The sequence below is a fragment of the Choloepus didactylus genome, chromosome 9 (assembly GCF_015220235.1).
Source record: "Choloepus didactylus isolate mChoDid1 chromosome 9, mChoDid1.pri, whole genome shotgun sequence".
Classification (NCBI taxonomy): Eukaryota; Metazoa; Chordata; class Mammalia; order Pilosa; family Megalonychidae; genus Choloepus; species Choloepus didactylus.
Genome location: NC_051315.1, coordinates 31,331,196 through 31,358,368, shown reverse-complemented (window position 1 = coordinate 31,358,368; position 27,173 = coordinate 31,331,196). Strand labels below are relative to the sequence as shown.

Genomic DNA, 27,173 nt, shown 5'->3' with positions numbered 1-27,173 from the left:
GTGCTCATTGAATCATTATGAGTGACTGTCTTTAAAATTTCTACAAGCTGAGGAGAGCTTAGTTAGGCTTCTGATGAATCTTTTAAAATAACACTTTATAGGATCAGTGCAGTTTTCAGAGCCAAAAGAAGGCCCCTTTACTCCTCTAGCTCCCCAAAAGAGTTCTTTTTCTTCCCCATAGGTTTTCCAGTCCTGGACACAGCACTGACATTTAGTGGGTGGTCACTAAAGGTTTTTCAACCATAAGAAAATATGGGCTCTCAAATTTCTGGAGTGTCACATCCTAGACTTTTTACAACATCTTCCTGCTCTGTGTTTGCTCTTGTTCACCCACAAGGACTAGAGAAGCACCTGCCTCCTGCATTCCCCTCCTCCGTTCCCAGTTCTCTGATGATTTAACAGGTCATGCCTAGCCCTTTTTTCTTAATTGTCTAACACTTCCAGATTAGGGAACTTTATTTTTTAATTTTTAATACTAGTTGCTGATCCTGAACTAATTCTTTTCAGAGGTCTTCCTGACTTTTCAGATGTGTGTCAACATAAGAGCTATCATGCACGAGGTAGCATTACACATGGTGTTTGATATGCATCATGCAGTTTCATCATTATGCCTGTGGTGAGTAACTACTGAGTTTATACCACCTATAAGGCAGTAAGAGAGACCTCAAGGAGTACACTTCTAACTCCTTGTCTGTAAAGACAGACAATAAACACATAAACAAATAAATCCTCTAAGCCACTCTGGGAGGTGGATGATATCACCATTGTACAGATGAGAAAACTGATTTAGTGAGGTTGTGTCCTACCCAATTGCATACTTACTAAAAAGAAAGGATTTAGGCCACGTCTTCTGGATCCTGACATGCACACTCATTTCATTATCTCTAGAGTAGGAGGCATCCAGCTCTCCCCTCAGTAATAAACACACAACTACAAAGTGAGCAGGTCTACAGAGAATCTGACAATGGGCTCTAGGAGAGAGGCACAGATCTGTCGTTACAGATACACTAGAGCCTCTGTCTCCTTGGAGCAAAGCCACTTCTCAGCCATCAGTGCTGAACTACCAACCCTTGCTTTCCTGCCTTCCATTCCTACCATAATTATCACCAGGTAAATTTGCCCATCTGTGCAAGCCAGTTAATGCCTCAAAATCTCAGCATCTTAACTTTGAGAGAATTTTCTTCTAATTTTTCCCACACAGAGGGATGAAAGCCAAGCTGTCAGCTGGATTGAAGGGTTATGTAAGACATAGTAGCTCAGGAAATATCCAACTTTTATACAGCAGAAGTTGCAGGAATAGGTTGACAGTCCCCCAAACTCCACACAAACACAGAGGTGACAATCTGGTGAAGGATTGATGAGAATGAGGGTTGCAGGAAACAGATCCTATGGCAAGACTTGCAGGCATTTATTTTATTTTTTTGACAAACAACAAATCACATCTTAAGGATAAAAAGTGTTAACTACAATTAGGAAAGAGGAATAATTAAATTCACATAATGGCAATTATTTCCAATTTGTGTGCAGTTTATGGGGACATTTTATCCAAGGAGAACACTTCCCAGAGCTCCCCTGAAACAAATCCTAAATTGTAAAGGGGGAAAATGCAAAAAGATGCAACACAGGCATCAGCTTGGCTGAAAACCCTTTGCATTCTCCAAAACGGACACCAGATGGCAGCACATAATAACAGCAACTTTGTAACTGCTTATCTGGAGAAAACTGGATGGAAAATGGCCCTTATAATATTCATTGTCATTGTAAGAATCTCTTAGCCTGAGCTCTAGGTTTAACACATTCAGTTGCTCTATCATCAAAGCTTTATAGCCTATACTCCACCCTCCTATGCTCTACTGTGTCTCCTTTAGGTAATGACATACTGGCAAACCAAAAAGAGGAAAATATAAGTGAGAGATCACATTGGAAATTAAAGACTCTCTTCTTTGTGACCCCTGCCTCGTTACCTGATTTGGTCATGCTGGCTATGACTTAATTCCACACCAGCGGTGGGAATGAGTGTAATTCATTCTAGAGTCCCTGACTGATTTAGGGCAGAATCCCTCAAACACCATTAAATGTTCTGACTCCTTGTCAAGCTGGTAGGTCTAGACACTTATTTCTTCTCTCGCATATTCTAAGCTTCCTGTAACTTACCACTGTCAAGAGTGGATCAAAGAAACACTGCTGTGTGATTTATACCTTCACACACTCCTGTTGGTGTTGCAAAAACGTAAAAGCTTTACAAAAGCACAGCATTATCAGATTATGGAAATGGCAACAGCATATGGTGGAAATAACAGAATTAAAGCAACCTTTTATAAATTACATTCTATATGCTGTACTCTCCAAATCTTCATTTCCAGTCCCCACTACCCTATCACAAACAGGGAGAAAGACAGATTCAGCTTGGAGGAATTGATTGGGATCTTGAGCAAAAAGTGCTAAAGAAAAATTAGGTCCAAATTAGGAGAGCACCTTGGCACCATGTTCAAGGGAACTCCATTCTGAGTAGCAACAGATAAAATTTATTTATATAACAAATGAAAACAGAGGCCATGGCCCCTAGAATGAAAACATAATGAGTAGACATACCACTGCATCACCTTTACCCTTTTCTTTTCCTACCCCTTTTCTGTCCCTCTTTTCACTTCCAAATATTTCTTTCCATCTACTCCTGAAAGAGGTGGGCAGAGTAATAAGATGTACAGAGCTACAAAGGAGACAAAAGGGAAAGTGGGAAGTGCATGGTGCAGAGGACAAGATGATTGTGAGGGTTACTGAGGGAGTGTGAATGTGCTATCAGGCACCCTTTGTAAATTTAGTATTGAAAATAAATTTTTACCCAAGTCTCTTAGAGTTCCAGAAAGGTCTGGGTTGCTTCTATTACGGGGATGGAATTCCCAAAATGAAGAAATTCTTAAATTTCATCAGAAAATCTGAGGCATACTTTCAACGTTTACATTTAAAAATTAAAAATGAATGTTGGATGTATTCTGCTTTCAATCCTGTGAGTGTATCATTGGGGGAAATTTGTCCAACTTCATTTCAAAATAAGGCTAAATGGATGGGATCTTTCAAAATTATAAGGTATTCCCAGAGAGCCCTTCGTTGTTTCACCCTCCCCTGTTCATATTCAGAGATAGGTCCAGATTTTCTTGGAAAGAAAGAGAGAATACATAAAAATGAACAGATAAAAGCACACAAAAAAAGGAAAAGGTGGCAGAGGGAGGAAAATGAGGACAATCTACAATGTTGCTAATTCATAATGGATTTATGAATAAAAAACTTTATAGAAGTTAATAAAATAATATGTACTAAGTGACTATTGAAGTTCTTGCTACTGTTGATGATATCAAATAAAAAGACAATTTTTTTCTCTCTCTCTCCAAATAGATTATAATCTATCCTGGAAGACAAAACTAACATACTTCAAACAGAGATCAGGGATAAATTGGATGGCCAAGTTACTTCATTTGTAAAATAGGAAGAAAAAATAAAGCCTATATTATAGTATTATTTACATATTACTGATTAAGCATTTAACCAGGTGTTTGAGAAAGTAAGCATCTATTACTACTACTCATTAACTCAATAAAATTTATAAAAAGTTATAAAGACTAGATAAATGGGGGAAAGGCTATCAAGAAATTTTACAAAAGAAATACAAATTATAACAACTATGGTAAATTATTTAATAGTTACTAAATTATCAATGGGATAAAACTACACAATTTTTATAGGTTATGACTAAATGACCATTTTCATTGCTAGTGTAAAAAACAGACTTGGAAATACTTAATAACACTCATGAAAAAATGGTCACATAATTTAATCAAGCAGTCCCAGGCCTAGCATTTATCTTAGGAAAATATAAAGAAAAACATTGATAAGCAGGAGGAAGATTACTGCAATTATAATGTTTAGTCTTTATTGGAAATAACTAAAAATAAAATGTAAAAGAGGGTGAGAATGGTCTGATATGTCACAGTTCCATCAGCAGAGAGGAATACTATATGCTACTAAGCATGATTATTATATATACTGTGTTCAATTTGTAGAGTGCTTATGATAAAAATAAAAAACCAGACCATAAAGGGGAAAATTACATAAAAATATGGGTCAAGTTTGAAGATTTCTGCTCATTGAGGCAAAGTAAATAGATAGAGACTTGGAGGAGACATTCACAATGCCTAAAACTGAAAAGCTATTGCTAATTCAAATATATTAGGAGTTCCATCAAATCTCAAAAAGAAAAAAGCCACAAAAAAGAAAAAAGGAGCAAGGAACTCAATAGAAAAATAGTCAAAGTTTATGAACAGGCAATTCTCAGAATGCAGTACTGAATGATTCTAAATATACAAGTGATGTTCAAATCTAATTTTATCAGAGAAATACAAAGAAAAGCAACTCTGAGACAGCATTCAATGGCCATCAGCTTGACAAAATGACAGAGTTGGATGACACTGTGTGGTGATAACACTATGAGGAAATGGCAACCCTTCTGCATTGTGAAGGGGGTGTGAACTGGTGCACTTGTTCAGGAGAGAAGTCTGGTTGTGGCACTCAGTTGATTTATGAATGTGTGTGCCTTACGAGCAAGCAGTCCCTCAATCCTGGGTGTATGCCCTCAGGGAGAATCCTTCATGGGTTTGCAGGGAGACAGGTATGTGTGTGCTTACGGGATTGTTGTTTGGGATGAAAGGGCTTAGGTGTCCATTCTACTTAGGTGTCCACTCTTCGGGGATTGGATAGATTAAATTTGGTATATGTCCACAGTGGCAACATTGGCCACTGTTGGATGAAATGAACTAGTTTTAAATATAGCACCACAGATAGATGTCCAAACACTAATACTGAGTGGCAGTAGTAGGAAATAGGATGAAGTCTATAACCCAAAACGTATATGCAATTTAGCACACGGTCACATGCACACAACTATATACTATATTTTAGAATGTCATCTGAATAATCAGGTAAATATATGGAGAATGGCTTCAATGAACACCTACTGGATATACTAGAATGGATGACTATAGGGAATGGAGATAAGACTTGGAGAATAAAATAAAACTAGCTAGGGGTCTTGTCCAGAATGATAATGATACAAGACCACAAATTAAGGAGTCTAATCAATGTAATTTTGTGCACCTGAGATAAAAAAATAAAGAACTAAATGTATGTAACTTTCATTGAAAAACAACACAGGAAGTATGAGCAATGGAATAAAAACTGATAGAAATAATCAAACAGAATAGACTAATGTTTATACAAATTCTAAGTAGAACATAGAAGTGGTATGCAAACTGATTGAAATAACAGTAAATAAAACAAATTTAAAAGGTTATCTGCATTGAGTGGAATTAAGAATGTGTATGTGTGAGTTGGCTGGAGTAAGACTCCTGTTCGGCTCCTCTGGTTCCTGTTGACACCACTTTCTAGGAGAAAATTGATTAATGATGGCTTGCTGCTGGTTTATGACCAAGCACACTTCTCAGTGCCACTGTGGCAGAGGCATCTCCTCCTCTTACATGCACGAGGCTGGAGAGCAGGACTGACCAACACTTTAGCCTACTCTTTCCTACCAAGCTCAGTGAAGGCCTTCCGCAAGAAACCTGGATAAATCCTTGGCCCTCTTTGGACTTTCTTTGTTCACCTATTAACTTAAGTGGTAAGTTAAGAAGATGTCTGGACTTATTTATCTGGGTTAAAGGCATCACTGTACACTGCACACTCTTACTATGAGGTGACAAGATCAGGAGGGAGGCCACGGGGAAAGGAGGGCTTTCAGGTTGGACTACTCAGAACCAAAGGATCCTCCTGGCAACTCTTTCTGAGCCTGACTCCACCAGGGCAGGTTCTCCATGGGGAAAAGGACCAGCCCAGGCTCCTAAGGCAGCCCGGTATTGGATCTCATAGCTGCACAAAAATTTAGCATAGGATTCAGGCCCTGCCCACTATCTCAGAATAAGACAAAACCTGGGCAGAAAATAGAGATTGTTATTTAAAATTAAAATAGCTATTTCAGAGGCCCCTAGCTAGACTGACAAAATCAAAAAGAGAGAAGACCCATATAAACAAAATAATGAATGAGAAAGGTGACATTACTGTGGATCCCGAAGAAATTAAAAAAATTATAAGAGGATACTATGAACAACTGTATGCCAACAAACTGGATAATGTAGAGGAAATGGACAATTTCCTGGAAACATATGAACAACCTAGACTGACCAGAGAAGAAACAGAAGACCTCAACCAACCAATCACAAGCAAAGAGATCCAATCAGTCATCAAAAAGCTTCCCACAAATAAACGTCCAGGGCCAGATGACTTCACAGGGGAATTCTACCAAACTTTCCTAAAAGAACTGACACCAATCTTACTTAAACTCTTTCAAAACATCGAAGAAAATGGAACACTACCTAACTCATTTTATGAAGCTAACATCAGTCTAATACCAAAACCAGGAAAAGATGCTACAAAAAAGGAACACTACCAGCCAATCTCCCTAATGAATATAGATGCAAAAATTCTCAACAAAATACTTGCAAATCGAATCCAAAGACACATTAAAAAGTCATATACCCTGACCAAGTGGGGTTCATTCCAGGCATGCAAGGAGGGTTCAACATAAGAAAATCAATCAATGTATTACAACACATTAACAAATCAAAAGGGAAAAATCAAATGATCATCACAATAGATGCTGAAAAGCATTTGACAAAATCCAACATCCCTTTTTGATAAAAACACTTCAAAAGGTAGGAATTGAAGGAAACTTCCTCAATATGATAAAAAGCATATATGAAAAACCCACAGCCAGCATAGTACTCAATGGCGAGAGACTGAAAGCCTTCCCTCTAAGATCAGGAACAAGACAAGGATGCCCGCTGTCACCACTGTTATTCAACATTGTGCTGGAAGTGCTATCCAGGGCAATCCGGCAAGACAAAGAAATAAAAGGCATCCAAATTGGAAAGGAAGAAGTAAAACTGTCATTGTTTGCAGATGATATGATCTTATATCTGGAAAACCCTGAGAAATCGACGATACAGCTACTAGAGCTAATAAACAAATTTAGCAAAGCAGCGGGATACAAGATTAAAGCACGAGTCAGTAATGTTTCTATATGCTAGAAATGAACAAACTGAAGAGATACTCAAGAAAAAGATACCATTTTCAATAGCAATTAAAAAAATCAAGTACCTAGGAATAAACTTAACCAAAGATGTAAAAGACCTATACAAAGAAAACTACATAACTCTACTAAAAGAAATAGAAGAGGGCCTTAAAAGATAGAAAAATATTCCATGTTCATGGATAGGAAGGCTAAATGTCATTAAGATGTCAATTCTACCCAAACTAATCTACAGATTCAATGCAATCCCAATCAAAATTCCAACAACCTACTTTGCAGACTTGGAAAAGCTAGTTATCAAATTTATTTGGAAAGGGAAGATGCCTCAAATTGCTAAAGACACTCTAAAAAAGAAAAACGAAGTGGGAGGACTTACACTCCCTGACTTTGAAGCTTATTATAAAGCCACAGTTGTCAAAACAGCATGGTACTGGCACAAAGACAGACATATTGATCAATGGAATCAAATTGAGAATTCAGAGATAGACCCCCTGATCTATGGCCGATTGATCTCTGATAAGACCCCCAAAGTCACTGAACTGGGTCATAACGGTCTTTTCAACAAATGGGGCTGGGAGAGTTGGATATCCATATCCAAAAGAATGAAAGAGGACCCCTAACTCACACCCTACACAAAAATTAACTCAAAATGGACGAAAGATCTCAATATAAAAGAAAGTACCATAAAACTCCTAGACGATAATGTAGGGAAACATCTTCAAGACCTTGTATTAGGTGGACACTTCCTAGACTTCACACCCAAAGCACAAGCAATGAAAGAAAAAACATATAAATGGGAACTCCTCAAGCTTAGAAGTTTCTGTACTTCAAAGGAATTCCTCAGAAAGGTAAAGAGGCAGCCAACTCAATGGGAAAAAATTTTTGGAAACCATGTATCTGACAAAAGACTGATATCTTGCATAATAAAGAAATCCTACAACTCAATGACGATAGTACAGACAGCCCAATTATAAAATGGGCAAAAGATATGAAAAGATAGTTCTCTGAAGAGGAAATACAAATGGCCAAGAAATGCATGAAAAAATGTTCAGCTTCACTAGCTATTAGAGAGATGCAAATTAAGACCACAATGAGATACCATCTCACACCGATTAGAATGGCTGCCATTAAACAAACAGGAAACTACAAATGCTGGAGGGGATGTGGAGAAATTGGAACTCTTATTCATTGTTGGTGGGACTGTATAATGGTTCAGCCACTCTGGAAGTCAGTCTGGCAGTTCCTTAGAAAACTAGATACAGAGTTACCCTTCGATTCAGTGACTGCACTTCTCGGTATATACCCAGAAGATCTGAAAACAGTGACGTGAACAGATATCTGCACGCCAATGTTCATAGCAGCATTATTCACAATTGCCAAGAGATGGAAACAACCCAAATGTCCTTCAACAGATGAGTGAATAAATAAAATGTGGTATATACACACTATGGAATACTACATGGCAGTAAGAAGGAACAATGTCGTGAAACATATGACAAGATGGATGAACCTTGAAGACATAATGCTGAGTGAAATAAGCCAGGCACAAAAAGAGAAATATTATAAGCTACCACTAATGTGAACTTTGAAAAATGTAAAACAAATGGTTTGTAATGTAGAATGTAGGGGAACTAGCGATAGAGAGCAATTAAGGAAGGGGGAAAGATAATCCAATAAGAACAGATAAGCTATCGTGGGTAAATTTAACATTCTGGGAATGCCCAGGAATGACTATGGTCTGTTAATTTCTGATGAGTATAGTAGGAACAAGTTCACAGAAATGTTGCTATATTAGGTTACTTTCTTGGGGTAGAGTAGGAACATGTTGGAAGTAAAGTAGTTATCTTAGGTTAGTTGTCTTTTTCTTACTCCCTTGTTATGGTCTGTTTGAAAAGTTCTTTTGTTGTATGTTTTTAAAATTTTTTTTAATTTTTTTATTTTTCATACAGTTGATTTAAAACAAAAAGTTAATTAAAAAAAAAAACAAGGAAAAAAATATGCAGAACCCCCTTGAGGAGCTGGGGGAGAATGCAGGGGTATTGGCCTGCCCCACCTCAATGGTTGCTAATGTGCTTACAGACATAGGGGACTGGTGGTTTGATGGGTTGAGCCCTCTACCACAGGACTTGCCCTTGGGAAGACTGTTGCTGCAAAGGAGAGGCTAGGCCTCCCTATAATTGTGCCTAAGAGCCTCCTCCCGAATGCCTCTTTGTTGCTCAGATGTGGCCCTCTCTCTCTAGCTAAGCCAACTTGGCAGGTGAAATCACTGCCCTCCCCACTACGTGGGATGTGACACCCAGGGGAGTGAATCTCCCTGGCAGCGTGGAATATGACTCCCAGAGAGGAATGTAGACCCAGCATTGTGGGATGGAGAACATCTTCTTGACCAAAAGGGGAAAACGAAAGGAAATGAAATAAGCTTCAGTAGCAGAGACATTCCAAAAAGGGCCGAGAGGTCACTCTGGTGGGCACTCTTACGCACAATATAGACAACCCTTTTTAGGTTCCAATGAATTGGGGTAGCTAGCAGTAGATACCTGAACCAACAAACTACAACCCAGAACCCATGAATCTTGAAGACGATTGTATAAAAATGTAGCTTATGAGGGGTGACAATGGGATTGGGAAAGCCATAAGGACCACACTCCCCTTTGTCTAGTTTATGGATGGATGAGTAGAAAAACGGGGGAAGGAAAAAAAAACAAACAGGCAAACAAATAAACAAAGTCACCCAGTATTCTTTTTTACTTTAATTGCTCTTTTTCACTTTAATTATTATTTTTGTTATTTTTGTGTGTGTGGTAATGAAGTTGTCAGGGATTGATTTTGGTGATGAATGCATGACTATTTAATGGTACTGTGAACAACTGAATGTATGATTTGTTTTGTACGACTGCATGGTATGTGAATATATCTCAATAAAATGGATATTAAAAAAAAATCACAAGTAAAGAGATTGAAATGGTCATCAGAAATCTCCCAGCAAAGAAAGTCCAGGACCAGGTGGCTTCACAGGGACATTTTACCAAACATTCCAAGAAGAATTAACACCATTCCTGCTTAACACTATTCCATAAAACTGAAGAAGGAATGCTACCTAACTCATTTTATGAAGTCAAAATCACCCTAATACCAAAGCCCAATAAATATATAGTACAAGAAAAGAAAATTACAGACCAATTTCTCTAATGAATATACATGTAAAAATCCTCAACAAAATACTTGCAAATTGAATCCAACAGCACAGATGAGTAAAAAAATAAAGACAAAAATAAATAAATAAATAATTGTGTGGGGCATAAGTGGTATGGGATGTTTTGAAGGTTCTTTTTTATTTTTGGAGTAATGAAAATGTTCTAAAATTGATTGTGGTAATGAATGCACAACCATATGATAATACTATTGTATTCTTTGGATGAATTACATGGTGTGTGAATATATCTCAATAAAATTGCATTTTAAAAAATAGCTATTTTGAGTAGTGAAATTGTGGATGATTTTTTCCCTCCAATTTTACATCTTTTAAGTAAATATATACATATCCCATCATACCTAGCAAACAAAAGCATACTTTATTGTCTAGTGTTGGCTGGGGTGTCATTCTAGTAATGAATTGTATTATACAATTAACAAGAATTCCATTGTGTAGCTAATTAGTACATTTATCCTATATGGCTTTTACTATTAGTAATACACTCATGAACAAAATGCCTCATCTCCAAATTTGGACACTTCTACATACCTTTGTAGCTTGCATATCACCTAGTACAAATTTAAGTATATAAATAGACCTAAAATATGAAAAATAAATTAGCAACCATTCTAAAATAGAGATGATTCTTTAGTGTATTTATTTCTAAATTTCACATATATACAACATGTGTAACATCTCTCCGTAACTTCCTATCAATTTCATTTTTATCTCCAGGAATTTGTTGTTACTGTTGTTTTGTCTAGGGAATCCTTCTTACCACCTTTTCCGATTTCTCTCACCTACCCTGTGTTCATCTCTTTTCTAAATGCAACAACCTCCAACTTTTTATCAGGCAAATGGTTTTATTTTTCACAGATATAGTTTAAAATCTCTATCCTTCAAAAAATTATGTTCCCAGTGAAATGCAGGGAGATTTTTATATATGGCAAATGAGTTCATTAATCTCTTAAACTGTTAATCCCCATAAATCAAGACCCATTATCTCAGAATTGTGTGTGTGTGTGTGTGTGTGTGTGTGTGTGTGTGTGTGTGTGTGTGTGTTTAGATTTCAAGTCCCCGGAGGACACACAGCATTTCATTTATGTGTTCTGTGCAGGAATATAGAATGTAGCACTTTCTTTGAAAACTTCATAATTATATTTTAAATAAATTTGGTCCTGATGAAAGCAGAGGGGATCATTATGGTTCTCTGCCACAGGGGTCCTCCAAGTCGAACACTAACAGCAATACAAACTGCGGATGTGAACAACTAGCATAGTTATATAAGGCTAACATAAAGAACTTTAATTACCTTAGTTTCTTTCCTCCATCTGCAATTTTAGCTTTTTGAAGATAGCCTTCTTTCTCAACCATCTGCAAGAAGAATACATATGTAAAAACTGTGACAAACTCCTGTGCATTATTAGTCTGAATTAACCTATGCATTCCAAGAGTCACTGCAATGATGGAAGTTTCCAGTCATAGAACCTCTTTAATAATTCATATATAGCTTATGGGAAGTGTCTGCAAGACCATAGTCATTATAAGCGGTTAAGTTTCCAAAAGACAGATTACAAAGGGGAATGTGAGTGATTTGTTATACAGTGAAACACCTTTACTCAGTTTTTTTTTTCCAGAGCATTGTAGTCCCTTGCTGACAAAATTGATTTAAAATGATAAAACAAAAATTAATTCAATGTTTTTCTTAATTTTACTTATCACCTTTGGAAAAGTTATCCCTTTTCACCTCTTATCTGCACTTTTCCATGTGCCCACTGAGGCCAGGGAGTAGGAAGACTTCAATGGAATCAGGTAACTGAGCCAAGGGAACCAGGGAATGGCATTTAAAACCACATTTCATGCGTTTCATTCAGTTACCAAGATACACTGTAGCAGCACTCTCTCATTATCTTCTTCCATGATGTGGATTTGCTTCCTTTCCTATTTGTATGTATTGACTTTCATTGCCAACACAGCTGCGAATTTCTTAAAGGAGACTCAACAGTTCATTATAACTCCACAGAGTTTTCTGTGGAGCTCAGCAAAGTCTATATAAAACAGGTGTTTTAATTTCTTAGTGCCCTATTTCTACCCTCCGTGGTCTGCCCCACACCCTCTATCCCAAGTCCTTAGCCTGCATTCCATCTTTTCCCTCTTGGTGAGTTGCCTTCACCCTCCCCCACCACACACACACACACAAACACACACACACACACACACACATATAATATTAGCTAAGAGCTAAGTCACCTGCTTCATGTCAGAGGACTACACTCCCTCCATGCCATTCAACATGCTTTCCCCTCACTGATTAATACAGCCCCTCTGTCATTTCTTCATCCCACAAACTCCCAAATTTACTTTAAAACACAATTTGTTTGTCTAATATTAGGGAGACCTTCCATGTTTCCTCTGCAGTCTCTATTAGGTGCCCCTGTCTTGACTTTCCATTTGCATTCTGTCATTATCACTGTCATAGCACTTATCAGATGGTATCATAATTGTCTGTTCATTTGACTGTTCCTCTAACTGTGCGGTGAGCTCATGAAAGGCAAAGGACGATGTCTATCACACCTGGATTCCCAGCTCCTAGAGACCTCGCTGGCACCAGTGGTCATAATAAGAAATATTGTTTGAATAAATGAGTGACTGAATGAGTACTTAAATCTGTATTTAAATCTTTATAGGAACCTAGAACAATCCAAATAAATCCCCCTGCAACATGACAGCTGAAAGGAAGAACTATTTGGGGTAAATGAGTTGTCCTACACCACTAAAATTTAGCCAACTACACAATTGCCTTTCAACAAAGCTCACTCTGGTTCAGGTGAGATCTTTTCTGACTTGTTCATTATTATATCCCTAATACATAGGACAGTACTTACTCTCCATATACAGTTGATGAATATGTTTTTGATTGAATAATTATTGATGAAGATAATAATGATGATGATTTATTATAATCATAGCAATGTCTTTTTTAAAAGCACATTTAAACTTCCAGAAAAATTTCTTTTTTTTCTTCAGCATTTTCTCCACAAGTCTCAAAGGGTCTAAAGAAACTTTCTTGAATAATTTGTAGAAACATGCTGTTCAACAGTGCCTTTTTTGTATTTGGATTCATCTGATTCATTTTCTGTTTCCACAGTTTATTCTATGTATACTATCCCCCTTTGGTGCCAAGGAATCTTGTCTACTCCCTACAATGGATATAATAAATTCAGTGTTTAACTCTGGGCATCACCAATGTCTACAAATATTTGGAAAAAGATGTTTTCTGTAACAATTAGAATCGCAGAGGAGGTTCTTTTGTTTAGGAATGTACATTTAGAAATTGTGTTGGGTAACCGTAGATGAATTTTATTGTCTTATTTGAACATCCTTAGGATAAAAATAAAATACTGTTACCAAAAACCTGTATTTACCTACTAAAAAGGTACGAAACCTTTCAACTTATCAAAAAACACTGATGTATGCATTGTCAGCTAACAATGTTACCTTTTGCAAAAAATAGTCATACAAAGACCTGTGGGTAGACAGATATCTAGTAGCAACAAATGTATTATTGATGTCTATTTCTCTAAAAGGAGAAGGGAAATGTGACATGAAAAAGATAAGAAGAATCTTATAGGTATAAAGCAATGTAGTGAACTGAAAGAAGTATTAGAGCAAGGAGAAAATTGCTATGTATTTATATTATGGGTTTATACAAGGTATCATATTAATTATTCTAATTAATTATTTCTATTTTATGTTAACACAGGCCTGAAAGGACAATGATCTACAAATTACGGTTGAGCATGTTGGTCATCCAGGGCTCAGATGGTCTTGTCTTTAGTAATTTGCAAGATTAAAGATATTTTCTGATCTAGGTGTAGGAGTCTGCATGCCAAGATCCAAGCCAAATTGAAGTTCTTTAAACAGTAGCACTCCCTAGACTATGCATACTAAAGAAATATCAACCAATCTTCAGATGCTAAATCTAGCTTCTTGAGCTATTTGTCCAATGTCCCCTAGAATCCCTACTTGACATTAAATGACAAGAAAGATCAGCAATTTATCCAGATTGGGTGCCAGCCAGTCTGCCAGCATTGAGGGAATACTCAGCAGACACAACTGTGCTTAGATACAGATGAGAAGAACGAATGGCAGTGGGATACCCAGACAGTGCCTGTTTATCAACCTAGACAAGGCAGGAGAGCAGAAGACAACCTTTGATTAATGATAACAATAGTTGCAGAAACAACAGCCTGGGCTATAACCATGGGGACAGACACTACAATTTTTTATGTGAAAGTTTCATGTTGTTCTCAGAATCATGAAGTATAATTGCAAACAAATGGCTTTCATCTATACCACTCCACACACAAAAAATTTATGTTTTTAAAGTGGAAATAAACTGAAGCTCAATAAGATTTTCCCCAGATTTGGATGAGAGAGGATTGGCTTTTAATACTGGAACCACACATACTTAATGTCTTACAATATTTGCTCTGTTAATGTTTTTGAGTTCTCTTCTTCCTCCTCTGGTTCCATGCTCGTTGGCAACTACCTGACCCCTAATTCAGCTTCTTAGTTACTTTGATACAGAATGTGGGTGACTTAAAATATCAGCATCAGTTTATCTCCTAGTATAAATTTATAAATCAGAATTATAGTCTATACATCTGACTCTTATGAATTGGGTCACTGGGAGATAGCCCCAAGATCTCATCATCTCTGAAAACACTGATCATATTGATAAATATGACTTTCTGGACCCACAAAACTGAGACAGGCCCCAACTCGGAAGAAGAGGAATCCCTCCAAAGTAGTGTCACACATAAAACTCTCTGGTGACTCACTGGTCTCCCTCTTGAGAGCTCTCTATACCTAAGCCACTATAATTTTCAAACAGATTCATCATCTAATTATTTTTCAATTTAATAATGATGCAACTGCTCTATTTTTTCTGACATTTTATGAGATAATGGCACTGCAGATGCTCTTGTTTATTTTGATGATTTCTATTAAAAAGCACAGAAAGAGGAAACACTACCCACTGAAATAGATATTTCTCTTTCTTCTTTCTCTTAGCTCTCCTTTTCTGTTCATTATCTTCAGGTTGCAACTTTTTATTCTCATACATTTCTTATGCTTCTCTTCTCAGCCTCCAATTCTTTCAACAATGGTTCTGATTTTCCTGCTATATATTAGATCTTGTGAGCATGTATGTGGGCTTGCAGAACACATTTCATTCAGAATAAAATCAAAACCAGAAACAAAAGACTTCCTGGGAAGATGGCAGAGTAGGGAGCTCAGGATTCCGTTCTTCCACCAAAACAATTATTAAACAAACAGGAACTGCCTAAAACAACTACTTTGAAACCCTAGAGGCTAGAAGAACACTGAACAGCACCCAGGGAAGAGCAGGAAGAAAAGTCTGATAGATTATGGTAAAACACTATAAATTGCACTCCATCTGGCAGCTCCCAGCACCCATCCCCCATCTTCACAGCAGGCCTCTGTGGGGTCTGGTCCCTGGCTAGCTGCTGCTGCCAGAAAAAGGACATAAACCCCTCTTCCCCAAGAACAAGGATGGGCACGGCCACAGAAGATCATGGCTTTTAATTCGCTAATTTGGATAGCCAGTCCCCAGCTCTGAGGGCAACTAACGTTTCAGTCTCCCACAACAAAGGTGGAGGCAGACACTATTTCAACCCCACCCAGACAAGTGCAACAGAAATCACTGTTTCAATCCACCCTGGAGAGGGAGGAGGCAGTGGAGATTTAAAGACATGGCACTTCCTCAGTTTGTGGGGGACAATTAACTGACGGGCCGCATTTGCTGGGAGGCAAGAAAAACTCAGCTCTGGGGAGCTGTTGGAGAAAACTTTGGCTTCCTTCCGGATCCTCTCTCCAGGGCACTTTGAAGCTGGCCTGTGCCCTTTTTGTGGATCCCTGGCCCCGAATTAGCCAGAAAAGACTGACTTGGGAAAGTCTTCTCTGGGGTAGCCCTCCTCCAAGAACTTGCCCTCCAGAAAAAAGCACTGTGACACAACAAAAGGAGTGTAAGCAACTATAGAGATGGGCAGTTTGGGACAAAGTCCTGCTGCTTCAAATACCTGGGAGAGGGTGTTTTGTCTCCTGGGAGCAATGGGAACAACAAAACTGTAGATGGGGGGACTCCAAGGCAACTAACAAGTGAAAGCCCAGTATAAGACACAGGCCCAGAAAGAAAGGGAAAACCCTACACACTGCATTTGCCTTGGGCAGATGTTCTTGATAGGAGGTCTGAGGCTTAAGAAAATCTCTATCTTATCAATAACAGGTTACAAAACAAAGAAAGAGACATCACAGGGAGTAAATCTCAGAGCTAACATTTAAAAATGTTAAAATGTATAGTGTGCAACAGAAGAGTAAAAGACACACAAGGAAACAGGAAAGGATGATCATCCAAAGGAAGAAAATAAAAGCACAAAAAACATCAATGAAGAAGAAGAGAACATGGACATACTGAACAAAGCCTTTTAAAAATTATCTTAAAAATGCTGAAAGAGATGAAGGAAAGTACAGAGAAATAATTAAAGGATATCAGGAAAAAATGAACAAGCAAATTAGAAACTTGGCAAACACACAGAAATTTTAAAAGGAACCAAACAGAACTGTTGGAATTGAAGACCACAACAACTGACATAAACATTACCCAGAGGGTTTCAAGAGAAGATTGGAGTTGGCAGAAGAAAGAATCAGTGAACTTGAAGACAAGATACTTGAATGAGTCAGGATGAGGAGCAGAAAGAACAAATAAATATTAAAAGTGGAAGTAGCCCAAGACAGGTATGAGACACCATCAAAAACAATATATGCATTATGGGAGTACCAGAAGGAGAAGAAAGAGAGAAAGGGGCAGAAGGAATAGCCAAAGAAACAACAGAGAACATCCCAAACTTAGCCAAAGATGTGAATATACACATCCAAGAAGTTCAGAGAACACCTATAAGGTAAATATGAAGAAAACTATACCCCAACACATATTGATTTCACTATAAGTGCAAAGGACAAGGAGAGAGTTCTGAAAGCTGCAAGAAAAAAGCAACATATTACATAAAAGTGTGTCCCAAATAGATTAAGTGCTGATTTCCCATCAGAAACCATGCAGGCAAGAAGGAAGTGGGTTGAAATACTGGTAGTGCAGAAGGACAACAACTGCCAGCCAAGAGTTTTCTATACAGCGAGACACACTTTCAAAAATGAGGGAGAGATGAGGACATTCTCAGAAGATAAGGGCATTCATCACCATTAAACCTGCCCTACAAACGATGCTAAAAGAAATTCTTCAGACTGAAAGGAAAGGGAATTAGAGAGTGGTACAAGGCAGGATAAAGAAATTAGGAACTGTGGTAAAGGTACCCAAATGGGTGACTATAAATGCCAGTAGTGTATTGTTGGTATGTAACTCCACAGATACAGCCTACTTAATGGTGAAAGACTGAAAGCTTTTCCTCTAAAATCTGGAATAAGACAAGGATGCCCAATGTCACCATTGTTATTCAACATTTTATGGAAAGTTCTTGCCCAAGCAGTTAGGCAAGAAAAAAAGATTAAAAGGCATCAAAATTGGAAAGGGATAAGTAAAACTCTCTCTATTTGCATATGGCATGATACTATACACAGAAAATCTTGAAAAATCTACAACAAAGCTCCTAGAGTTAATAAATGAATTCAGCAAAGTGACAGAGTAGAAGACCAACACCCCCAAATCAGTACTGTTTATAGACACAAGCAATGAACAACCAGAATAAGAAATAAAAAAAAAAATTTCCTTTCACAATAACAACCTAAAGCACCAAATATCTAGAAATAAATCTAACTAAGGATGTAAAGGACTTGTACACAGAAAACTAAATAACATTGCAAAAGAAATTAACTAAGACCTAAAAAATGGGCATTCTGTGTTCATGGATTAGAAGACTAAACATTGTTAAGATGCCAATACTACCCAAAACAATTTATAGAGTCAATGGATTTCCGAGCAAAATTCCAACAACCTGGGCTCTAAGATGGTGGCATAGAGAGGAGTGGAAGCTAGTTAGTCCCTCTAGAACAACTAATAAACAACCAGGAACAACTAGGAAATAACCCAGAATAACTACAGGGGGACAAAAGTGACCGTCCACTCATCATACACCAACCTGAATTGGGAGGAATGCCCAAGATTGCAGCATAAAATCTGTAAGTAAAAACTGCGTATCCAAGCCAGGAGCCCCCTCCCCCACGGCCCGAGCTGCAAAGCCTCATGGTGCTAGAGAGAAGCTCCCTCTGAGCAAGTGAATAAAGCTAAGCTGAGCTCCAACTGGGGTTTTAATGAACAAATGTGGACTGCTTGATAAAAGCTACAAATTCCCAACAAGCAGACGGAGGCTTTGGGTGATAAGTAACCTTGGAGAGCTGGAGGGTGGCTGTGGACTGGCCCTGAAGGGGGCTTTCTGCCACTGTTTTGGCTCAGTGGAGAAAACCTCAGCCATTTTCAGTCCCCAGCGCTCTGACCCAGACAAGGGTGGAGATAGCACAGGCAGAGAAAGACCATTCAAATGCTAAAGAATGCTCCCTAAGGGGTCTATCCTCCCTAAGAGGAAAGAGGTGGGACCCAGCTCTACTACCTGCCTTCCATTCAGAACCAGACCCCAGAGCCTGGGGGAAAAGAGCCACAGGCCACACCTTACACCAGTCTGGAGTTACAGGCTGACAGGTGCCACATGCTGGGCAGAAAAGCATAGTGACTTGAGGCCTCACAGGGTATATCAATTTTCTAAGACACACCCTCAGGGAAACCAGATACTGAATATTTCTTCCTTCTGGGACCAGAGCTTGTTTTGGTCTGGGAAAACCTGATTGGGGTAACCAAGGAAACCATGCCTAGACAACAGAAAACTACAACCTACACTAAGAAAAATGAAGTTATGCCCCAGTCAAAGGCACAAACTTACCCTTCAACTGAGATACAGGAATTGACACAACTAATACTAAATCAATTCAAAAAGTCTTTGGCGAAAGAGATGAACTGTATAATGAAAACACTGGGCGTACATAAGGTAGAAATTCAAAGTTTGGAAAACCAACAGGCAGAATCTATGGAAATGAAAGGTACAACACAAGAGATGAAAGACACAATGGAAACATACAACAGCAGTTCCCAAGAGGCAGAAGAAAACACTCAGGAACTGGAGAACAAGGCACCTGAAAGCCTATACAAAAAAGAGCAGATAGAGAAAAGAATGGAAAAATACAAGCAATGTCTCTGGGCACTTAAGGACAAAACAAAAAGGAGGACTGTACATGTCACTGGTGTCCCAGAAGGAGAAGAGAAGGGAAAAGGGGCAGAGGCAATAATAGAGGAAATAAGCAATAAAAATTTCCCATCTTTTATGAAAGACATAAAATTATGGATTCAAGAAGCGCAGCGTACTCCAAACAGAATACATATGCATAGGCCTATACCAAGACACTTAATAATCAGATTATCAAACGTCAAAGATAAAGAGAGGATCCTGAAAGCAGCAAGAGAAAAGCAATCTATCACATACAAAGGAAACTTGAGAAGACTATGTGCAAATTTCTCAATAGAAATCATGGAGGCAAGAAGGAAGTGGAGTGATGTATTTAAGATCCTGAAAGAGAAAAATCACCAACCAAGAATCCTATATCCAGCAAAACTGTCCTTCAGATATGAGGGAGAGCTTAAAATATTTTCTGACAAACAGACAATGAGAGTTTGTGAACAAGATACCTGCTCTACAGGAAATACTAAAGGGAGCACTGCAGACAGAAAGGAAAAGACAGAAGTGAGAGGTTTGGAAAACAATTTTGGGAGACAGTAGCACAGCAATGTAAGTATACTGAGCAAAGATGACTGTGAGTATGGTTGAAAGAGGAAGGTTAGAAGCATGTGGGACACCAGAACAAAAGATGAAAGATAAAGACTGGGACTGTATAACTCAGGGAAACCTAGGGTGCTCAACGATTGTAATAAAAGGTACAAATATGTTTTTACATGAGGTAGAACAAATGAATGTCAATATTACAAGGTGTTAAAAAATAGGGTGGGATTGGGGGAAAATACAATCAATGCAAACTAGAGACTATAATTAACAGAAACATTGTATTATGCTTCCTTTAATATAACAAAGGCAATATATCAAAGCTAAATGCAATGGGGGTGGGGAATAGGGGAAGGGTATGGGACTCCTGGCATTGATGGTGCTGACTCTTTTTTCTTCTTTAGGTTAATGCTATCTTTCCTTTTGATGCTTTCTAGCTGTCATGTTTTTTTCTCTCTCTCTCTTGCTCTTTCTTTTTTCTTTTTCTTTTGTCTCTCTGCCTTCTTTGACTCTTCCTCCTTCTTTGTGGAAGAGGTGGAGATGTCCTTATATAGACAGTGGTGATGGTGCTGAATACATAAATGCATGACATATACAGGGAACCAATGATTGTTTACTTAAGAAGGAATGTATGGTGTGTGAACAAAACCATCTTAAAAAAATGGGTTGATGAAGAAACCTTATGTTGAGTGAAATAAGACAGACACATAAAGACAAATATTGCAGGGTCTCACTGATATGAATTAATTATAATATGTAAACTCATAGACAGGAAATATAAGTTACCAGGATATAGAATGAGGCTGAAGAATGGGGAGCGGTTGCTTATTATGAGCAGAATGTTCAACTAGGGTGAACTTAAACATTTGGAAATGGACAGAGGTGATGGTTCCATGTTGTGAGAATAGCTGATAGTGCTGAAAGGTGTGTGAAAGTGGTGGAAAGGGTAAGCTCATAGTCACATATGTCATCAGAGGAAAGTTGGAGGTTAAAAGATGGGAAACAGTGAATCTTGTGGTGACAGTGTCCTTGATTAATTGTACAAACATTAGAAATCTCTCTCACGAACTAGAACAAATATATGACACTGTAACTAGAAGTTAATAATAGGCATATAGGAAGAAATATATATACCTATTGCAAACTATATACTACAGTTAGTAGTATTTTAACATTCTTTCCTCAACAGTAACAAATGTACTATACCAAAACTATGAATCAATAATGGAGGGGGGTTGTTTAGGGGTATGGAAGGATTTGAGTTTCCTTTTTTGTCTTTATTTCTTTTCCGGAGTAATGAAAATGTTCTTAAAATTGAAAAAAATTAATTGTGGTGATGGATGCACAGCTGTGTGATGGTGCCATGGGCAATTGATTGTACACTTTGGATCTTTGGATAGTTGTATGGTGTGTGAACAATCTCAATAGATGTATACACACACACACACACACACACACACACACATATGTATATAAAATTCCAATAACCTTTGCAGAAATGGAAAAGCCAATCAACAAATTTATATGGAAGGGTAAGTGTTCCCAAATAGCTAAAGCCACTTTGAAAAGGAAGAATGAAGTTGAAGGACTCACACTTCCCAGCCTTAAAACTTATTACGAAACCCCAGTAATCAAAACTGCATGGTGCTGGCACAAGGGCAGACATATGGACCAATGGAATAGAATTGGGAGCTCAGAAATCCATCCTCACATTTATGGTCAACTGATTTTTGACAAAGTGGCAAAGACCACTAAATTGGAAAAGAATAGTCTCTTCAACAAATATTTTATGGTCTCATTGATTTGAAATACTTAGACTAAGCAAACTCATAGAGTCAGAATCTAGGATATAGGCTACCAGGGGACAGGGTAGTGATAGAGTATGGGAAGATAAGGTTTAAAATGTACAGGGTTCCTATTTGGAATGGTGGAAATGTTTTGATAATGGATGGTGGTGATGGTAGCACAACATTGTGAATGCAATCATTATCACTGTAATATACATCTGAATAGGATTACAAGGGGAAGTGTTAGATTGCACATATGGTAACAATATCAAGAAAGAAAACTGCATGGGTTCTCCAGACCTCCGGGCCGTCGGACCCCTCCGCCCCCGGGCCGGCGGGTGAGCTGGGGGCCCGGGGCGCCCTGTGTCCCTGCCCTGCGGAGACCCCGAGTCCTCACCGGGACTGCCCACCGTCCTGGTCCAGGCCCTGGGGCAGCGGCAGGACCCTGTGCTCCCTTCCCCCGTCACGGCCTGATGGCGGCGCCGCCGGGTTTCCCTGCCCAGACCTGCCCGGCGGCGGGCGTGGCGGGAGGGGAAAATGGCGGCCTCCCGAATGCCGCGGAGAAGGCGGGTCGTGTAGACTCGAGCTCGGTCCTCTCTCCAGCTCGGGCCATGGATCCAGGACCTGGGGTGACCGCCCCATTCCAACTGGACGAGATGCCACCTCCTCCCAACAACGACGGACAAAGGCCTTAAGGGGCCTGGAAGGTGAGCCGAGCCCTGGACGGCCACGGGTGGAACGGTTAGTGGCCGTAGGGCGGTTAGTCTTTGTTCTACCAGACCTTGCTTGACATTGAAAGAAATGGTAGACTAACCTGCGACATCTATCCAATAAGAAGTGCCCACCACCTTTTGGGAAGATTACTGGCCATTTATGGAAGAAGGCCTGTGTATATAATATGAAAAAGCTGCTCTCAAATTGCCCCCCAACCTTTTTAAAGAAAACTTTCGCCACATCTAGGCTTTCTAGATGTCAAGAGGTTGCCGACTTATGATAAGAATTAGAAAATCACGTGTCTTCTAATGCCGATTTGTTAGGGGGAAAAAAAATCTTAGAAAATGTCTTCTGGAAATGACTTTGAAATGGAATTTAGACTGCCTCTGGAAGCAACATCAGGAGAGACACACATCCACGCTTGTTCTGTAGGTTGGAGGCCGAGAAGCAGAAGGCTAAGAGGAGGAAGAGGTTCTATGCCAGACTGGTCATATTTAGAAGATATTTTCATATTATAACTATTATTTTGTGTTTGCAATTTATTCTTCACTACTGTATATATAATTGACAATGCTAAGTACGTTTTGAAATATCTCCTCTTCCTAAATGTTCTGAAGTGCCTGACATATGTTAAAAGTAAAGGTAGCAGAATAACACGTTTTGTAATTATCTTTTTGTTAAAATTCATATGAAATATTGTGGGGTTTTTTGGAATGGCCAAACCACCTCTGTAAGTTCACATTTTGTACACTGGTTTGGGGGAGGAGGGAGAAGGAAGTGCAAAGGGTTCTATGCCAGTGTGTTTACAATGAGACAAGATTAACCACTGTCCCTATATTTGTGCATTTGGTTTTACTTTGCTATGTATATAGATATATAATGGATGCACATGTCCTAATTTGCATCTAGTCTTCTAGATGTTAAGAGGTTGCCAGTGTATGACAAAAATAGAGTTAGTAAACTAGTACATCTTGTACATCTTGTGTTAAAATTCCTAAGAAAGATTATCTTCTGAAATTTTGAGCAGTATAGCCCCTGGGGTTGGTGGAGGAAGTATAAAAGGGAAGGGTTCTAGAGTAGAATGTGCATATTTAGAAGACACTTTCTGATTAACTGTTGTTGTATGTGTGCAGTTTATTCAAGACTGTTCTGTATATAGTGGACAAATTAAGTCATTATTTGAAACATCTAGTCTGTCTAGATGTTTAGAAGTGCCCAACGTATGCTAAAAGTAGAAGTAGTAAAATATTACTTTGTAAATACTGTTTTGCTCACATTCATAGGAAATAGTATCTTTTGGAAATGATAATGTTAAAACTATCTCTGTGAACAGCATACAACTGTCTGTATGCTCATTTAGTGGTTTGGAGGAGGTGGGAGGGAAGCAATAGCAAAAGGTAATATGCTAGTGTGTTCAGACAAAACTTTTTCTGTATGTCCTGTGTAGTTTATTTGGCTGTATATAATGGACAAATGAGTCCTAATTTTGCAGCATCTAGTCTGTAGATGTTAAAAGAGGTTGTCAGTGTATGACAAAGTAGTCATTAATATTAGCATGTTTTCTATACTCTTGTGTTGAAATTTATTGGAAAGCTTGTCTTCTGTAAATGACTTTTGGGTATGAATTTGTTCAACTGCCACAAAGCATTACACTTGCCTGTACTTGTCTGCTGAACTGGTGGTGGAGAAAAGGAAGTCAGGAGGCTATGGTTGGAGACCAAGATGGTCATGTTTAGGCGATACCTCAGATTATAACCATTGTTATATGTGTATGGTTTTATTTAACAATACTATATATGCAGTGAACAAGTAAATTTTTATTTGAAATAGCTAGTCTTTTTAAATGTTTAGAAGTACCTGATGTGTTTAAAAATAGAGGTAGTAGGGTAACACTGTAAATAGCTCTTAAAAATTGATGAGAAATACTGTCTTTGGGAATGGAATTGTAAAACCACCTCTGAACATTGTACTTGTTCCTTGGTTTGAGGGAGGTGGGAGGGAAGAAATTGAAAACAGTGTTTTGCTAGTGTGTACAAGAACATTTCTGATCATCCATTGCCCTGTATGTTATGTGCATTCATTTAACTTTGCCGTGTTGTATATATTGTGTATATACTGGACAAATGAGTCCTAATTTTATAATATCTAGTCTCTAGATATTAAAGAGGTTGCCAATGTATGACAAAAGTAGAGTTAGTAAACTAACACATTTTGTACACTTTGTGTTAAAATTCCTAGAAAGGTTGTCTTCTGAAAATGACTTTTGGAAATGAAATTATAAAATTCCATCTAAGTGACACATGTGCCTGTAACTCATCCACTGGGTTTGTGGTGGAAAAGGAATCAGGAGAAATGAAGGGCTGTAGACCAGAGTGTTTCTATTTAGAAGACACTTTCAGATTTAACAATTGTTACATGTGTGTGTAATTTATTGAACACTACTGGGTATATAGTGGACAAATTTAAGTCCTTATTTGAAACATCTAGTCTTTCTAGATGTTTAGAAGTGCACAAAGTATGTTAAAAGTAGAGGTAGTAAAATAACACATTTTGTCGATATTGTTTTGTTAAAAGTCATATGAAATATTTTTTGGAGACGGAATGGTCAAACCACCTTCAGAGCAGTACACATGCTGTTTGTGCTGTTTCAGGGAGGAGGGAGAAGGACGTGCCAAGGGCCCTATGCCAGTAAGTCTGTAGTTGGGCAAGATAAACCATTATCCTATGTGTCTGCATTTTGTTTTACTTCACTGTGTATACAGTGTATATAGTGGACAAACGAGTCCTAATTTTTTATCATCTAGTCTTTCTAGACCAGTGTATGACAGAAGTTGAGTTAGTAAACTAATACATTTTGTACATTGTGTGTTAAAATTTATAGGGAAGACTCTGTTTTGAAAACGACAGAATTTTACTTGTGGAAGCAAAATCGTTTAAAAAACAAAACAAAACAAAACAAACCTTCTAAGCACTGCAGATGCAACCACTGGGTTAATAGAGGTGAGAAGGGGAAGGGTTCTAGGCCAGAATGTTCCTATTTAGAAGACATTTTCAGATTATATCCTTTGTTACATATGTATGGTTTATTCAAAGCTACTATGTATATCGTGGACAAATTTAACTCCTTATTTGAAACATCTAGTTTTTCTAGATGCTTAGAGATATACAACATATGTTAAAGTACAGAGTGTAAAATAACACTAAATATTTTTTCTGTTAATACAGAGGAATGGCTGCATTTGGGGAATGGCACTGTTGAACTAGATGTCTTGGAGCGGTGTGCTGAGGGGGCGAGGGGAGTAGGGAAGGAACAGCAAAGGGAAGGGTTCTTTGCCTGCGAGTTGTTAGACAAGTTCAGATTGTTTGACCATTGTTCTGTATAGGCATTTTAGTTATTGCTGTGTATTAAAGGACAAGTCCTAATGTCCAAAGTATACTAAAAATAGAAGTAGAAAGATAATCCCTATAAAATGTCCTTGTGTTAGTTTAAAGGAAGGCCTGTCTTCTGGGAGCAACTTTGCTAATCCACCTGTTGGAGCCAGATACATTTCTGTACTTAGTCATTGAAATAGTGGAAGAGGAAGAAGAGGAAGGGCTCTTAGCTAGTATCTCTATATCTAGAAGATAGTTTTAGATTATAACTATAGTTCTATGTGCATTTTTTTGTAAAATACCTGTGTTTATTGCAGATAAGATTCATTATTTCACATTATCTAAGCTTTTTAGATTTCTTGAGGTGACAATGTATGATAAAAAGTAGAGTAGTGAATTAACGAATTTATAAATATCTTTTTGTTGATAGAAAAGAAGCATCTTGGACATGGAATTGTTAAACGACCTCTGAGCAGTTGGCATCAGAACTTGTTCATTCGGTTGGCTGCAGAGGGGTGGAAGAAGGTGCGGGGGAGGGATGTATGCAACTGTGTTCATATTTCCATTTTGATGTAACCATTGTACTTGGGCATCTCTTGGCTGTGCCACAGGAAAACACTGCTAAAATAATTCAGTGGAAACATAACCTTGCTATTTCAATATAGATCTGACAATGAATTCTCTTTCATGAATTATACTTATTGTATTCTTGCTTTATGTCTATTAAGGGAATGAAGGATTTGTAACTCTGCCAATATCTATAGAGGCCTGTTGCATTTTTGTCTTTTATGAAATTTTTGTCCCCAGGAAAGGCAGAAATACATTTTGCCCCCCTGACTGAGTTGGTGTCATGTATTCTTGGTTATCCCAATATGCATAGCCTGGGGATTCTGAATTGGTAAATATTCATGAAAAAGCATGATACACATAAAAATGTATGCTCAGTGGTATGTATACACATAAAGCACCTAGGATATGTCAACCTATAAACTGCTTGTGATTCTGGATGAAAAAAAAAAAAAAAAAAAAAAAAAACTGCATGGTACTGGCACAAGGACAGACATAGTGACCAATGGAGCCAAGAAATGGGGTTACAAAAAACTCAAAGAAGC

The 27,173-nt window shown here is 38.1% G+C and overlaps 1 protein-coding gene and 1 long non-coding RNA gene across 3 annotated transcripts in view; one reads left to right on the top strand and one right to left on the bottom strand.

The window, feature by feature from the left end:
* The window catches only part of ARHGAP15 (Rho GTPase activating protein 15), a 653,013-nt gene that overhangs the window by 521,637 nt on the left and 104,203 nt on the right, over positions 1-27,173 (bottom strand). For both annotated transcript variants that reach the window (XM_037850077.1, XM_037850078.1), the window contains exon 4: positions 11,641-11,702. In XM_037850077.1, the coding sequence (XP_037706005.1) occupies positions 11,641-11,702 (62 nt within the window). The remainder of the gene's footprint in view (positions 1-11,640; positions 11,703-27,173) is intronic.
* LOC119544619 lies at positions 22,602-26,898 on the top strand. The gene is made up of 2 exons (XR_005218880.1): positions 22,602-22,682; positions 26,492-26,898. It is a non-coding gene; the product is annotated as an uncharacterized LOC119544619 (long non-coding RNA).